The following is a 16,623-nucleotide window of genomic DNA, read 5'->3' on the forward strand; positions in this document are numbered from 1 at the left end:
TACAGCCAAGGCCACTCACTTTGACAACGCATTTCCCCAACAAGCCACTGTAAATCATCTCCACATCTGGCTACAGGATCTCCAATAAGAGAATATCCTTCATTGCAAGTGTATACTACATTAGTCCCAACAGGAAACATGGCACCTTTATCCTAAACAGAAATAAAAGAGAGATAGAGAGAGAAAAGTATGTCTATTTTGCATTAACAGAACATTTCTCTAGATATATTTGGCCTATAAATCATGTCTTCTTTTAATCATCAGGCAAACTAAGTTCAAATAACTAATTTAGAAAATTGTCTTTAAAAACATTTTTCCCTGGATGGTCCTAGCCAACACTTGCACTACCATTAGCTGAAATAAACCCATTAACACCACTGTCCTATAATTTATTGATTATCCCCGAAACACCAAGCACTATACTAAGCGTTTTACTAAAATAACTTTAGTGGACACTGCCCAAGTCACTTCTTTCCCCCTACTTTTCAGGAAAATACACTTTGTTATCAGATTTTGGAAAAGTACTTGTCAGTCAGTTCTTTTTAGAGAGATGTCATGGGCTGTTCATTGGCAATACTGCCTAATAAGAGCCAGTAAGAACAGATAGGAATGTTCAAACCCTATCAGCACATTCATGAGAGTTAAGGTTTCTCACTGATGACTTTTAGGGAAACCATAGTGCTGATCTTCTCTCATCCCACCCTCCAGCCCCCACCCTGTAAGGGCAGTGCTTCTGGGGCTGGGCCAGATTCTGGGACATGGTATTAGTCCAAGATGCCAGGAGGTGAGATTTCACAGTGAAGCAAGGAAGAATTTGAAGTCTGAGACTGAAGGATGTAATCATGCTCTTCTCTTCATCCTTTCCTCATCCTTCAGGTTCTCTGCCACCCCAGGGGTGATGGTGAAGAACATCAACCTGGGGGAGGGCTGAAAGCCGGACCTGTTCCGCTCCCGGCAGTAGAACAAAATTCCATGGTGCCATTTTCTTCTTGCTGTCAGTCTTGGCCCAAGTTGGCTCCATCATGGGAGTTGGTAGGAAACCAGGTTACTACCAAGGTTTGAAGAAAATGGGGAAGGATACTTGATTTGCTTTAAGTCCCTAGGCCTTCCTTTGCCTTGCAAAGGGGACTGCTATAAGGGGAAATTGGGCTCAACAGTGCCCAAATTGACTCTGTATCAGAACCACTAGTAGCAATTCAAAAAAAGGGGGTGGGGGGCGCCTGGGGGGCTCAGTTGGTTAAGTGTGTGACTTCAGCTCAGGTCATGATCTCACAGTCCTGGGATGGAGCCCCATGTCAAGCCCCCTGCTCAGGGGGGAGTCTGCTTCTCCCTATCCCTCTGCCCCTTCTCTGTGTTCTCTCTCTCTCTTTCTCTCTCATAAATAAATAAATAAATAAATAAATAAATAAATAAATAAATACTTTTAAAAAAAGACAATTCTCAGGCTTTACCCTAAACATACAGAATGAGGAAGTAGAAGAAAGAAAGAAAGATGAGGGGCAAGCAGCACTCTCTATTGTTAAGTTCCCTGGGTGACTATGTTGTAGTCCATTTGTGGCGCAGTGTTCAGGAGTCAGGGGTTCCAAACCCAGGAGTTTGGGACAGCAGTTCAGAATTTGCTAACTATACAAGTTTACTTGGCGTTGCTCTCCAAGCCTTCAGGAATTTCATGGATTGTGGGAGCTGTATTGGAACATCTGACTGTTAGAGCTGCTGGATTCATTCTCCTCTCTCTCTCTCTCTCTCTCTCTCTCCACACACACACACACACACACACACCTTTTCCATTTCCCAACAATACCTGTATTTGGAGAATCTTCGGCAAAATGTGAGTGTATGTTTAAGGTCCTGGAATTTGAGGGGCAAATCCTTCATGGAGAAAGCAAGGCTGACCATACTGAGAGGGTCCTGCTGCACAGTATCTCCTATGTGAGCCAGGAAGACACTTCACTGGGGCTTTGGGGCCAAAGTCTCATCATAACAAGCAGCAAGAAAAATATGCATTAATATGGCCCCAAAGTGAAAAAAAAAAAAAAATTCCCCTAGAACGACAAGTGGTAGATGACTTGTGTTCCTTCCTGAAGAAGAAAATTGCTCAAAGTATCATGACCCATATCTCACCAACACTGGCAAAATGTCTTACTGGCTTCTGGAATAAACCCAATATTTCATCCCAAACCCCATATTTATGAAACAAAATTTTTAAAGACATTTTTTCAGGGTGCCTAGTTGGCTCAGTCAGTTGGACATCTGCCTTCGGCTCAGGTCATGAGCATGGGGCTCCATACTCAGCAGGGACTCTGTCTCCCTCTCTCCCTGGCTTGTACACTCTTTCTCTCTCTTTCTTTCTCTCTCTCTCTCTTTCGCTCACTCACTCTTTTTCTCTCTCAAATAAATAAATAATAAAATCTTTTTTAAAAAGGACATTTTTCAGTGGCAAGAATAAAATTCTCTTTGTTGAAGATCTTGCTTATGGATTCCTATTTTAGCGTCCAGAATGGAAATGTTCAGCAGCCCTCTGGCATGATTACATTTCTAATTTCACTGGGCAGCAGTATTGATTAACCTTACCACAGAAGATCTACTGCCTTCTGCAGAATTCTAATCACCTTGGGCCAAAGAAGAAAAGTTACAAACTAAAACCCTCACCACTAAAAGGAAGATGCACAGATAAACTATTTTTAGCTCTGTTTCATATGGAAGAAGGAAACAGATTATGACATCAGTAGAGAGAGAGTACTTGGAGCAGAGAGTATATGTAAAGAAAAGCAATGTATCTTTCATAACCAACTTGAACAAATCCATCTTTCAAGGCAGGAGGTGATGGACAGAATTCTTTTGGAACCAAAGACAAAGGAAAACAATGTGGTTCAATCAATCTGAAAAGTAAAGGAAACAAACATAATTAATGTGATGGATTTCCACAGTATGATAAATATTTTGCAGCACACTGAATTTTTCATGTACATCTGAAGGGACTCCGTTCACATAAATACACTGATGCAATTGCCATTTTCAAAATCGGTATCTGATCACGTCCTGTAGTAGAGAACTCAAACATGAACTCAAGCTTCTAAAACATAGCTAGTAAGTCAGCAGTATGAAGAACAAAGAAGAAAGAAAAGGAAATAAAAGTCATTGGTCAACACACCTACTTTATATGATTTCTAGAGGTCACCTGTCTCAGACCTGCTTTTTCTCCTGCTGTCTGGATTTGAAACGCCCTTAACAGAATTAAATCTGTATTAAAAAATAAGGTAGGGCAGCCCGGGTGGCTCAGTGGTTTAGCGCTGCCTTCAGCCCAGGGTGTGATCCTGGAGACCAGGGATCGAGTCCCATGCATGGAGCCTGCTTCTCCCTCTGCCTGTGTCTCTGCCTCTCTCTCTCTCTCTCTCTCTCATGAATAAATAAAATCTTTAAAAAAAAAATAAGATAATAACAGGGGCACCTGGGTGACTCACTTAAGTGTCTGCCTTCCCCTCAGGTCATGATCTTGGATTCCCTGGGGGTCAAGCCCCACATCTGGCTCCCAGCTCAGCAGGGAGTTTGCTTCTCCCTCTCCCTCTGTGCCCCCCACCCCCGTCTCCCCACTTCTTCTCTCTCTTGCTGGATGGTTCTCTCAAATAAATAAATCTTTTTTTTTTTTAAGTAAGGCAATAACAGTTAGTGATCCTGCAAGAGAGGTTACACAAAAATAATAACTAGTTTTGATTGAGCATTTACTATGTGGTAGGCACCCTGGCAGTTGCTCCACGAATGTGCATTATCTCAATTCACATTCACAGTGACCTTATGAGCTAAGAAAGAAAACAAAGGCTCAGAAAGGCTGAATGACTTGTCCAAGGTTATAAAGTAATAAATGTCAGGGCTGCATTCATGCTGTAGTCAGCTAGACTCCTACAGTCATGCTCTCTCTATCACCCAGCCGGTAGGGAGCAGATCTGCTTGATGCCACAGCTGCTCCGACCCCCTTGGCCAGGCGGCCTCTGAGTTACTCAGTCAGGAAAACGTGAAACACACAAGTGCTAGTGGACCACACACACGTCTCCCTCCTTCATCTGACCCCACTGCCAAGGGCAAAGGAGCCACTGATAATTAATTTCTGAATCTTTAGTCGCTGCAAATCGCTTACTGCAGAGGGCGCTGTGCTCTCTGCAATTGCCAGGAACCCTGGTGGCCATTACCTCAAATGCTGCAGCTCCTCATCCTCACAGGGGCTGCTTTCCCGTGGTTCTCCAATACAGGATTGCCCACCCTCACTGGGTGGTGGGTTATTGCATTCTCGGCGCCTTGTTTTCTTCCCTTGAACGCAGGGGGTCCAAGAGGACCAGCAATTCCAACCCCCATCCACCCCTCCTGTAAAATAAGAGAGAGGCTGTTCAGAAAGCACTTGGAGAAGATTTCAGAGTTTAGTGCTGAGCTTCCTGCTCAGGCAGTTGTTGGCAGAGGGGACAATCTGGGCACTCACTACCTTCAGGACATCTTCTACAATGACCAGAGTATCTCTGCACATCGTCTAGGTTTGTCCATGTTAAGGCTGCATTAACGAATCTCTTGCAATAATAATATCTTAAATTTGTTTATTATTTTGCAACTGTTTCAGAGCACTTTTACATACATTCAACCCTTCGTTTACTTCTCACAAGAATGAATCCAGATGGTCAGGAGATCTGTCACCCATTCTCTGTTGATACGTATGGAATCTAAGACAAGGTGGTTAAATGTCATGCCCAGTGCTAAAACAGCTGCCAAGAGACACGTCCAGACAGCAACATGGTCTTATGGCTGGGTCTGGGCTCCTCTCATTACAGCAGTTTCTATTGTGAACATTTCTATTGTAGAAGCAGTGATTGGGCATGAGAAGGACATAATCTACCGGGTATTCCAGACTGCCGACCTCAGAGCTGGCACTGTACAAAATGAGGAAGTGCAGACATAGGAGAAATGCTGTTGCCTCCTGTCATCATCCTTCAATCTGCAGGTACTTACTTGGCCCAGCCTGGCCATCTTCCAACTCAGGGCCAATTCACCACTAACAGTGCTTTTACTATTTTCCCCCATCATATTCCTTGGGGGAGGCAAAAGAGAACTTGCACTATATTCTAAGAACTTGGCTTTCCTAGTTAGAAACTGATCTCAGAACCATGCCCCCAAAGCATTACTTCCTGATGATGGATGTGTTTCCTGCTCTGTAGCTATTTCTACTGTGTAGCCTGCACCCCTCTATTTACCCTCTCCCCTCCATCGGCAGCCACTCTTCAGTATCACACACACCAAAAATAAACTAATTTGGTAATATTTTCCCATGAGTTCCTTTATGCTTTCTTACATAATCAGCAATTGAGTTAATAAAGTAGTTCCCTGAGCATACCAACAGAGGGTGGGAACAGCTTGATATATTGATGGCTACCCCGACCCTTACCAGCAGGGGGAGCTTCCATTTTATCAAATTATAGGAAATCCAAGCCATGAAGAAATGAAATCAAAGCGGTGGAATTTCAATTTACCAGACAGGCCACTTGGGAAGAGAATTGGAGGTAAGGATGCCTTCTTGATGCTTGTCTATAAGCAACTATAGTTTAGTCATCATGTATTCATTCATTCATTAAACATTTATTAAGTGACTTCTATGAATCAAGCCCTGTTGGGCTCCGGGAATAAAAAAAAAGGAATCACAGTTCTGACCTTAAGCAATGAACTTTCTAGAGGAGAGAGATATATAAATAAATACAACATTACCTCATGCTTTGTCTACTTATGAAGTCATTCTCACATAGATCTGTACAAAAGTGCTTATAGTACCAAGAATTCAGTTGAACACATTCAGCAGATGTTCAAAAGCATTTGTGAATAATTGATTGATGGAACACAATACAAAATAGAAAGAGATATTTCAAAGAGCTTGCTGTCAGAAAGGCTAAGCTATGCATACACAAGCTCCACAGACCTGTGTTACAATAAATCCTTAAGGACATGACTCTGGAAGGACAGAGGTGTTTTAAGCATTAACCTGTTCCAATGGAGAATGGAGGCCAGGGTGGGTCTGCAAATTAAGACAGGACAATGGAGAGACCCCTGGGTGGATCAGTCGGTTGAGCTTTTTTTTTTTTTTTTAAGATTTTATCTATTTATTTGAGAGGGAGAGAGTGACACGAGCAGGGAAGGGGCAGGGGGAGAAGCAGATTCCCTGCTGAGCAGGGAGCCCAACAGACTCAGAGCTCCATCCCAGGATCATGACCTGAGCCAAAGGCAGATGCTTAACCGACTGAGTCACCTGGGCACCCTAAGCGTCCAACTCTTAATTTCAGCTCAGGTCATGATCTCAAGGGTCATGAGATCAAGCCCCACATTGGCTCCATGCTCAGTGAGAAATCTGCTTGGGATTCTCTCTCTCTCTCTCTCTCTCTCTCTCTCTCTTCCTCTCCCTCTGCTGGTCCCCACCCCCATCTCTCAAATAAATAAATAAATCTTAAAAAATAGAAAGATGGGAAAACAGAGACTGCAGAGGACCTTGACCCAGTAGCTATGACCCAGAAGTGGAATAAGAAGGGTGATACTAAATTAAAATCCCCATACACAAAGAAGCACAACCTCAGGAGCCAGATGGAAAGAGTATTTCCCTTTTCTCTGTGTCCAGCAATAACTAGCAAAAATTCAGCACACTGACCTGCTTCATTTCCTACAAGGAATCCTTGCTCACAAGCCACACCAAATGTATATGGTTTGCAATGGCACTGACATTGGGTCCCCTCAACGGTGGCAATGCCACCATTTTGGCAAGGTCGACAATGGCAGGGGTCAAATTCATCCAGATATTCCTCGAGAGCTCGCTTCAGGTATAGTCTTTTCACGGAGGCACAAGGTACTTCCTTTACCAGCTCATACAAAGGAGTCAGCTATACAGATAAAGATATCATGGTCAGTAATCAGGGTTTTAGGCAAGAACACTTTTTTTCTGGCATTTAGGCTCAATCCCCATTAAGATAAAATGAAAAGCTACTCTTAATGTTAATTCCAATTATTTCTTGTTCAAATAAAAAGAAATAAATTCACTTTCTTTGCAAGGCAAAAGGACAAATAGGAATGAATAGGGAAGGAATTATTTTATATCTCACATGAAATTTTTCAAAACCAACAGGACATTCATTTTCTAGTTACTGAAAGATTATTTTGAAGGCAGTACATTTCCACCCTTGCAGGGGACAGAAGACAAGGAAACACACTTAAATTATAGTGAAGAAGCAAGTGCAAATAAATTTACAATGAAATATCCTGACTCTAAGAGACTTAGCATGTCTCTTAGTGGAGATTGTGACTATTTTTCCCTGAAGAAATTTAAAACAGATAGACATAATTGCTCTGTGCTGAACATGTCCGATGAAAAGCAACTTGGAAACCCTAGATGTGCTGGCTAAGCTTTAACAATCTGCTCTCCTAAGGAAAAAAAAACGTTCCACTTTGTAGCATTTGCCAATTTCTGCAGTAGAAGAACTCTCCTCATGGCCAATTTCAGGTTGTCACTGTGATGCCAATGACCATGGAGTTGGGAAGACCTATGCACCATCTGGCTCTTGTGAAGGCCCGTCCGCGCTGGCTGCAGCACACCACTGCGAGTCAAGACTCAGCCACGTTCCCCTCCATCTCTGCCTGGCCTTACATTGCAGCTTGAAATAATTGACTGGATGGCATTGTGCGGACATACACCTATAATAAGTTAGCACAGCTGTGACAGTTACAGTCTGTTGTGGAGAAGAGCAGAGTTGAGAATGAGAAGGAATGTCTGCTTCCTCCTAATCCACGATTTCGAATTTTTCAAGATTTGTTATGGGGCACTGGCATTGAAAGTAGGTCATCGTGAATATCGGTGGTGGTGCTCCATGATAAGACCTCCTCGGAAAAACTACCCTCCTCCCTCCACCCTTATTCAGAGGCAAGTGGGTGTGTGTGGTGTTAGGAGGGTGCTCAAGGAGCTGGTGTGATTTGGGGCTTTATAAAATGTATCCAGGTCAAGTTTCACCTGGGACACTGCTTGACTCCCATGATATGGAATAGACTATAGAATCAGTTCTGCTGGGATCCCTGGGTGGTGCAGCGGTTTGGCGCCTGCCTTTGGCCCAGGGCGCGATCCTGGGGATCCAGGATCGAATCCCATGTCGGGCTCCCGGTGCATGGAACCTGCTTCTCCTTCTGCCTGTGTCTCTGCCTCTCTCTCTCTCTGTGTGACTATCATAAATAAATAAATAAAAATTAAAAAAAAAAAAAAAGAATCAGTTCTGCTACAGCATTTGTTTTGAAAATGTGAATTTGTTGGGACGCCTGGGTGGCTCAGTGGTTGAGCCTCTGCCTTCAGCTCAGGGCCTGATTCCGGGATCGGGGATCGAGTCCCACACCGGGTTCCCTGCAGGGAGCCTGCTTCTCCTTCTGCCTGTGTCTCTGCCTCTCTCTCTCTCTGTGTCTCTCTCTCTCTGTGTGTATCTCTCATGAATAAATAAATAAAATCTTTTTTAAAAATGTGCATTTGTTCCATGGAGACAGATGTATTAGGAACCACTCTGAGTACATTGCAGATTTTGCATTTTCTTACATACAATTTCATCCACAAGAAAAACCAGGTGAACCCAGAAAGGTGGACACAACTGACCTGAGATAGGAATACACAAAATGCGCACAAACACACACTCCAAACATCCATCCAGTTCAGTATCTGTGTAATGAACTACACCGGTCCGTGTCTGGTGCTACAACTATCATCTAGCAGTTTCTACGATCATCCAAAGGCTCTAGCCCTTTCTTCCTCCAGCAAGCTGCAAGTCTTTTTCCAGGAATCGTGCCCCATTAGTGCAGCATATGCACCCCTTAACAATTGAACACATATAAAACTGCACTGTGGTTTTTACCAATGCCTGTCTTTTTTTTTTTTTAATGAGCATCAAAGATCAAGTTTTTGAGTTTTACGTCCTTAACCCCATTTTCCCCACACTCCAGATAGTGTTTATTTGTGCAATCCTGCCTAGCTCTCTGATTTTTAGGAGCACATATGTTGCATTATAAAAGAAGTGACTGCATCCACAAAACATCCTAAAATTCTGCCGGCCGAATTTGTTCTATCTCGATGTATATGTCTCCGCCATGCCAGAGAAGGAAAAGAGGACCTGATGAGACAGCAGACATGCCTAAATGCTATTCTTCTGAAGTAGAGACCAAGGAAAACATAATCAGATTTAGGTCAAAAGCTTACGATGCAAATTTTGTTATTAATTTCTCTTGGGATTTACAAGACATTTAACCTTTACAATTGAAATATGGACATACAAGATAATGAAGCCTCTGTTTCTCATTATTATGTATGCATTCACTGCACCATACAAAACATAATTGGGAGACAGAAAATGCTAATGAGGGCTCTCTCTGTTTAACCACCTTGATTTAATCTCATTTTCCCAGTGCAAATAAACATGCCTGCCTTGTGCTGCTTTCAACAGAGCAGGACATACCTTTTGTTTTATGACTTGGGGAAGACGAGTCACAGATTCTGCCCAGGAAGCATACCGCCCTTTGTTTCCAGCAGGATTGTCCAGCTGCAGCTTACTGAGGCCAGCCACGAAGTCTAAACTCCCGCCCCTGACATACGGGTCCCCTCGCACCATATTGCCCTGAGTTCCTACGCAAGGAGAAATCAGATAAATTAGATCAGGATGCTCAAACAAAACCAAAAGGAGACTATAAAAGTGAAAAGTCTATCAAGTACTAAAACACAACCCATCCAGCTTTTTGATATTCTGGGAAAGGAAGAACTATGGAGACAGTAAGAAGACCCATGAGTAAGAAGACCCATGATTGCCAACAGTAGTGGTTGGGAGGAGGAGTACATAGGTGGAGCACTTGGCTGTTTAGAGCCGTGAAATTGCTCAGTATGATACTACATGGTGGATATATGGTATTAGACATCTGTCCACACCCAAAGAATGTACAACACCAAGGCTGAACTCTAACATAAACTATGGACTCCGGGTGATCATGATGTGTCAATGTAGGTTCACCAACTGGAACAAATGTCCCATTGTGGTGGGGAATGGACAGTGGAGAGGCCTTAGTTTCTGACAGGAGTGTACAGAAATCCCTTGTCCCTTTTTGCTCAGTTGTGCTGTAAACCTAAAACTACTCTTAAAAATATCTATTAGAGGAAAAAAGAACGGGCACCTGACTGGCTTAGTGGATGGAAAGTTCAACTCTTGTTTTCAGCTCTCGTCATGATCTCAGCATTGTGGGATCCAGCCCCAAGTCAGGCTCTGTGCTCAGTGCAGAGTCAGCTTGGGATTCTCTTGCTCTCTCTCCCTCTGCCCCTCCCTCTGCTTGGTCTGTCTCTCTCAAATAAATAAATAAATAAATAAATAAATAAATCTTAAAATAAATAAATAAATAAAATCAAAAAAAAAAAAAGAAAGGAAAAAACACAATCATTACCTGACAGTAGATGATATTAAGGAATTATTGTTCATATTCTTTTTTTAAAGATTATATTTATTTATTCATGAGAGACACACAGAGAGAGAGAGAGAGAGGCAGAGACACAGGCAGGGGGAGAAGCAGGCTCCATGCAGAGAGCCTCACATGGGACTCAATCCCGGGTCTCGATGATGACACCCTGGGCTGAAGGCAGCGCTAAACCGCTGAGCCACCCGGGCTGCCCTATTGTTCATATTCTTAATGTTCTTGGTATTATAAGAGCATTATGTTATATAGGAGACTGCCAAGCTTCTTAGAAAATATATGCATATATTTTGGGATGAAGCATCATGAAATTTACTTCCAAATTTTTCAAATAAGATTACAAATATTTTAAATATATAATATTTATGTTATTAGATAATCCAAGTTATAAATATTAAATGTAGATTATATAGCAAAATATCATAATAATCATTACATATAAGAGGTGAGTATATGGGTATTTATTACTATGTTCTTTCTGTGTGTTGGAAAGTTTTCATAATAAAATAAGAAGGGAGTTCTGGAATACTAACAATAAGAAAAAAAAACTATTAACGGACATACATTAACACGTGCAAAGTGTTCTAAACAGTGAATATTAATTGAATTCTTTTCTTTTTTTTTAAATTGAATTCTTTTCTGCATTTATGTGCCTTGTATGTTCAGAAATATTTTTGCCTCCATTTGTAATTGATTTTTACACTAGAAATTCCTAACTTGCAGACCAGATTTGGGGTGATTTTCCATTCATTTCTTTTCTTTTTAAGATTTTATTTATTTATTCACAAGAGACACAGAGAGAGAGAGGCAGAGACACAGGTAGAGGGAGAAGCAGGCTCCATGCAGGGAGCCTGATGTGGGACTCAATCCCGGGTCTCCAGGATGACGCCCTGGGCCGAAGGCGGCGCTAAACCACTGAGCCACCCAGGCTGCCCCCATTCATTTCTTTTAACTAAATTTTGCAATTTCATAAAATTTTTCAAATTCAAAACTGTACACATTTATCAGAAATTATTAAAGCTTGACTTTTTTAGTAAATTAGCTGAGTGCTTCCTCATCTTCATTGTTAGCTCTGCCCTTAATATGCAAACAGTCGCCCATAGAAGGCAGTGAATCACAATGTTCAGTTCCTCCACGACCTGAACCAGAACCACGTGGAGTGACTACACATTTCTGAGCTCCAACATCTATGAGAGAACAGCTAGGAGGAAAGCCCTGGAGTCAATATTTTAACAAGTTTCCCCCATAGTCTCGATGTATACTAAAGTTGGAGAAATCACTGCCTTCACTGGCACACCTGTTTATGAATTACAGATCCTAAGAAACCAGTTTTATTTTTTTTTAAAGATTTATTTATTTATGATAGACATAGAGAGACAGACAGAGACAGAGACACAGGAGGAGGGAGAAGCAGGCTCCATGCCCGGAGCCTGATGTGGGACTCGATCCCGGGACTCCAGGATCGCGCCCTGGGCCAAAGGCAGGCGCCAAACTGCTGAGCCACCCAGGGATCCCCAAGAAACCAGTTTTAATTTTATTTTTAAGCCTGTAGCCACTCTCTTCACACCTCAGTGAGCTCCCTGCTCCAGCTGGCCCTCTTCCTCTAGACAATGGACTGGTGTGACAATGAGGACTGTGAAGCCAGATGTCATGCCTTTGAATCTCATGTCTGACCCTTATCAACTGCGATCTTGGGCAACCTTTCTGTGACTCAATGTCCCTGTCTGTATAATGGGAATATGAATAATACCTAACTCTTAGGTCAGAGGAATGTATTGGCTAATTTTTGTAAACCACTTAAAATTGTGTTGGGCACAAAGTAAATGCTACGTGTTAAATACCAAATTACATAAAGTCAGCAAGCAGCCTCCAGTCACGAGCCCAGTTGGTAACTGATGTCTACATCTTCTCAAATCTCCCACTCTCATTTCTATTTCCAGATCACTATATTTCTATCTCTTTCAAAGACCTGTCCTCCTCCTTTGTCATGTCAGTTCCAGGAAGACAGGCATTTTCTCGGGCATGTCACTGCTTGTATCCCAATGCTTAGAACAAATCCCACTGCATACCACAGGCTCCATAAACAACTGATGAAGGAAGTGAATGAGTAAATAAACCTGGTTTCACTCTTCTGTCTCCCTCCTTCCTACAGTCATCTGCCAGTATCTTGAGAGTCCCTACTTCCTTGGTAAGAACTCTGGCACCTGGATCAGTCAATTCACCTTTGCCCCAATTTCTGCCGTCACCCCAGGACAATTCAAACTCTAGCACCACTCAGTCCATTGCTACCACACTGAGAATCTCTTTATTGTAAGGCAAATATGTTGTAATCACCAAATTCAATGAAGAGTCTCCGGTCCTTCTCTTACTTAACTTCTCTCTAAGAATTTCTCTCTGTTGACCTCTCCTCCTTTACTTTTAATGTTACTGATTTTTCCAAGCTTTTACTGTTTTTTTCTTTCTTTTTTCCTTTATTTTAAGTAGGCTCCCTACCCAGTGTGGGGCTTAAACTCAATGACCCTGAATTTAAGAGTTGCATGCTATACTGAATGAGCCAACCAGGTAGCTGTTTTCTGGTTCTTATCCTATCAGATTGTCCCTCCTCAGTTCTCTCTTCTTTCTCTAAAACTTCCTTTGTAATCTTTCATTTAATCACTCCCTATATTAAATCCTTTAACAGCATCCCTTGTCATCAGAATGAAATCCAAATTCCTTAACATGGCATCTAGACAGAATTTAAATCAGTTTATTTTTCCAATTCTTTTTTCAATCCCTCAAAGAATAACACATCACCTTCCCCACTCCCTCACCCTCCAGCAGCAGCAGCAGCAGCATGCACCAAAAAAAATGCACTGAGCATCCATGTCAAAATGGAATTGAATCTTCTCCTGCTGGTGTCTTTTTTCTAGGCCTGATTGGCAATGTCATTGTATGGGAGAAAGTTGGTACACACTGAGGACATATTTACAGTGCACAGGATATACCCAGTAAGCTTTCCACTCTGTATAACATCCCACCGCCATGACATATGAGAGAGAGATCAGAGGCAAAAATAACGAGATACATTTAAAAAACAGAACACCTGCTAAAATCTCAAAGGCCCTTAGAGGTCAGGAATTAACCACAAAAGAGGGATAGAGATTAGGCTTTAATGCAAATTTCCCCTCTTATTTACCTGAATCTGATTTTAAGACGTCTTCCAGATCTTTGCATTTGTTCTCTGATGATGCATAAAATAAAAAATTGAACGTTGAGGCAGCACATTCCTTCATATCTACTGAACCAAGACCTGAGGAGAACGTTTTAAAAGTGTTTAATTTCTGCATTTATTAAAGAGCCCTTTTGAAATACAGCCAGGTATGAGAATGGAGATAAGAGGTTATGTCCTACTATTTTGGCTATCTAATCAAGAGCAATATGATAGGGACATTTTCAAGTGCTCTAGAAGGGTCAAGGATCAGAAAAAGGAAAATTTGATTTTTGTTTTTAAACAAAATAATAGATGCATGCATATACCTAGGAATGAAGAAGTGTCATATGTCTGAAACTTACTTTCAAATGCAAATTTTGGTTCCAATCATTTTTGATCAGAGAGGGGAGAAGATTGGGATGATTTCTACATGAAAACAGTGGAAGGAGCAGAAACTGAACACCCCAAAGAGTGATATCTTTGGCGCATTTGATCAGCTACTCAGGCATAAAGCAAATCATTAAAAGTAGACATGCAATGGTCCCCATCCACCTACTGGAAACCTCAAAAGCTGGGTTCTGGTTCTACAATAATTGATTCCTAAAACCCTAGGTCTACTGCCTCAATCTCTCCATTTTAATATCTTTACTGTCTCTGGTTTCCAACATTTCCTTCCCACCACCCATAACCTTAGAATGTAACAATTTCTACTCATTATCAAGTGGAGTTTGGCAATACATTTTTTTAAAAGAAGGATAGGAAATAATAAAGTGTGGAAATATATTTTTCTCATATAATTTTGCTAACTATACTGTAATAAACTCAGTATTTCTTTAAGAACAAGGTTATATTTAAGCAGTTTTGATAATATTTCAATTAGAACTTTTTGGAAGAACAGAAACTGCTCAAGGGTAAAATTTTTACTCAAAAGTTACTTTGACCAATTTGTAAAGCTTTTAAATATTCTCTCCATTTCTTTTAAGTACTAAGGAAAAAAGGGGGAAGCAGTGAAACAGAGTTTATATCAAGCCACGTGCTGGATTAATTTTCCAAAGAAATACTGCCTTTGTTGTTGCTTTAAAAAACAAAAACAAAATTGTGTTGTACATTCATTTCCAACCAGGGAAGTTAAAAAAGTTCAAATTCTAGTTAAGGCTTATCAGTAAAAAATTAAGCCAAATGGGGAAAAAAATAACCCAATGGACATAGAAAAATATTATAGTTCACCTACAAAGGAAGGTTACGAGATCTCCTCTGAATCTCATGTAATAAGTCTTACCCTCTTCTAAGGCCTGCCTGAACAGAAAGATTCTGAAGAAATGATCAGGAACGGAGAAGGAAGTTTGGACATCGATGTAAGGAAAAAGTTGGGAAGGAGCAGGTTTGACTTGGAATATTAATAAACCAGAGCCAAAGATCTTTGGAGAAAAATATTGGACACTGAGACACCACTCTCTCCCCTCCCACATGGGGACACCTGGTGAGGACTCTCCTCTAATTATGAGATCAAAAAATCATGAACTGAGTGGCATGCACTGATTGTAACAAAAATTGGCAACAATTCTAGCAACAACATAACATAAGAAAAAGTTCAGCTGACTTTGGAACCAATTAGACCTCCTTACAATCTATATGCCCTTGGATGAGTCTCATCGTAACACTGAGTCTCCATTTCTCCATCTGTAAGACCAGAATTGTACTGGCCACCTCACTGGGTAGTAGTGAGGATCATTGCTAATATATCTAACTTACTTGTTGTAAGAAACCCATCCAATAAATTTAAGCTATTATTACAAGAATTAGGTAGTAAACAAACCTGTGATATCCAGAGCAGATTTTTTTTTAAGGAATGTGAGTGATAATGAACAGAGGTAAACAAAATGCTTCTTTAAAACATTTTGACAAAATAAATAAATAAATAAATAAAAAATAAAAAAAATAAAACATTTTGATTTCTGAAATATAATTCTTCATTAACTTTTCCTCAAAGAATATTACTCAAGCTGAGAAATGGAAAAGGTTAAAAAGTATTCCAAAAATCCAATCAATACCCTCTGGAGATAAATGATAATAACTATTTCATATTTCAGGGTACTATCCAAAAGAATAGGCAGGCTTTTCTTAGAGCCTAAAGATTATGAGTAGAATATAATGGATTCTTACCATTTTGGATTCCTTTGCAATTTAATTCTATTTGTCATATTTTAAAGCTCTGGAAGTTCAAGCTAACTACATGCCATTCCCCCCTCTAAAATCCCTACAATGATTGTATTTAATAATTTTTTTAATACTCTACCTCTTTGTTTGAGTTTACGCGAGTCTACATAAAATACAACTTTGTACTCTCCTCCTAGGGACCCAGACTGCAGATAATGTGTCCCATACTGGTCAATTAATCTTCGGTAGGCACTGTAATCATATAGAGGGGGAAGGAGGGAGAGTTCCTTCCAGAACGGTTCAGCAAGGTGTAAAAATTCCGGATTATTATTGACAAACTGAGCCACTTCCACAGTGTTCTGGACAATCAGCAACTGATGATTCTATGGGAAGAAGAAAGTAAAAAGAGTTTTAGGTTGGAGATAAGTTGAATTAGTTCCCTGTCCAGTGTCTCCATCAGCTTCCACCTCCAACCCAGACTATATGAATTTCTATTTTTGATGCATGATGAGGTCTTTTGTGGGCCCACTCACTTGAGGCAATCTAAGGAATTTTTGGAATCCCAAATAGGAGTAATCTCTGAGTAATAACATGGTAATTTCTTGCATATCTGACTTGAAAATCTCAAAACCAAGTTGTTACACCCTCAACTAGAAAAAGAGAATCAACTTCATTAATTTCACAAATAAGTATATAAAATGGTGTGTCCCTAGGGAGTACTCATTGATAGTGACTTATAGGTAGGGTGACCATATAATTTATATCCCTTCCGGAGGTCTCTCACT

General features: G+C 40.9%; 1 protein-coding gene across 2 annotated transcripts in view; it reads right to left on the minus strand.

The window, feature by feature from the left end:
- C7 (complement C7) overlaps positions 1-16,623 on the minus strand; it is a 52,678-nt gene that overhangs the window by 12,074 nt on the left and 23,981 nt on the right. For both annotated transcript variants that reach the window (XM_038535232.1, XM_038535233.1), the window contains exons 8-14: positions 15,978-16,221; positions 13,667-13,780; positions 9,495-9,661; positions 6,668-6,896; positions 4,185-4,356; positions 2,792-2,879; positions 20-152 (exon numbers count right to left, since the gene is read on the minus strand). In XM_038535232.1, the coding sequence (XP_038391160.1) occupies positions 20-152; positions 2,792-2,879; positions 4,185-4,356; positions 6,668-6,896; positions 9,495-9,661; positions 13,667-13,780; positions 15,978-16,221 (1,147 nt within the window). The remainder of the gene's footprint in view (positions 1-19; positions 153-2,791; positions 2,880-4,184; positions 4,357-6,667; positions 6,897-9,494; positions 9,662-13,666; positions 13,781-15,977; positions 16,222-16,623) is intronic.

Source organism: Canis lupus, chromosome 4 (genome assembly GCF_011100685.1).
Source record: "Canis lupus familiaris isolate Mischka breed German Shepherd chromosome 4, alternate assembly UU_Cfam_GSD_1.0, whole genome shotgun sequence".
In the NCBI taxonomy this organism is placed as follows: domain Eukaryota; kingdom Metazoa; phylum Chordata; class Mammalia; order Carnivora; family Canidae; genus Canis; species Canis lupus.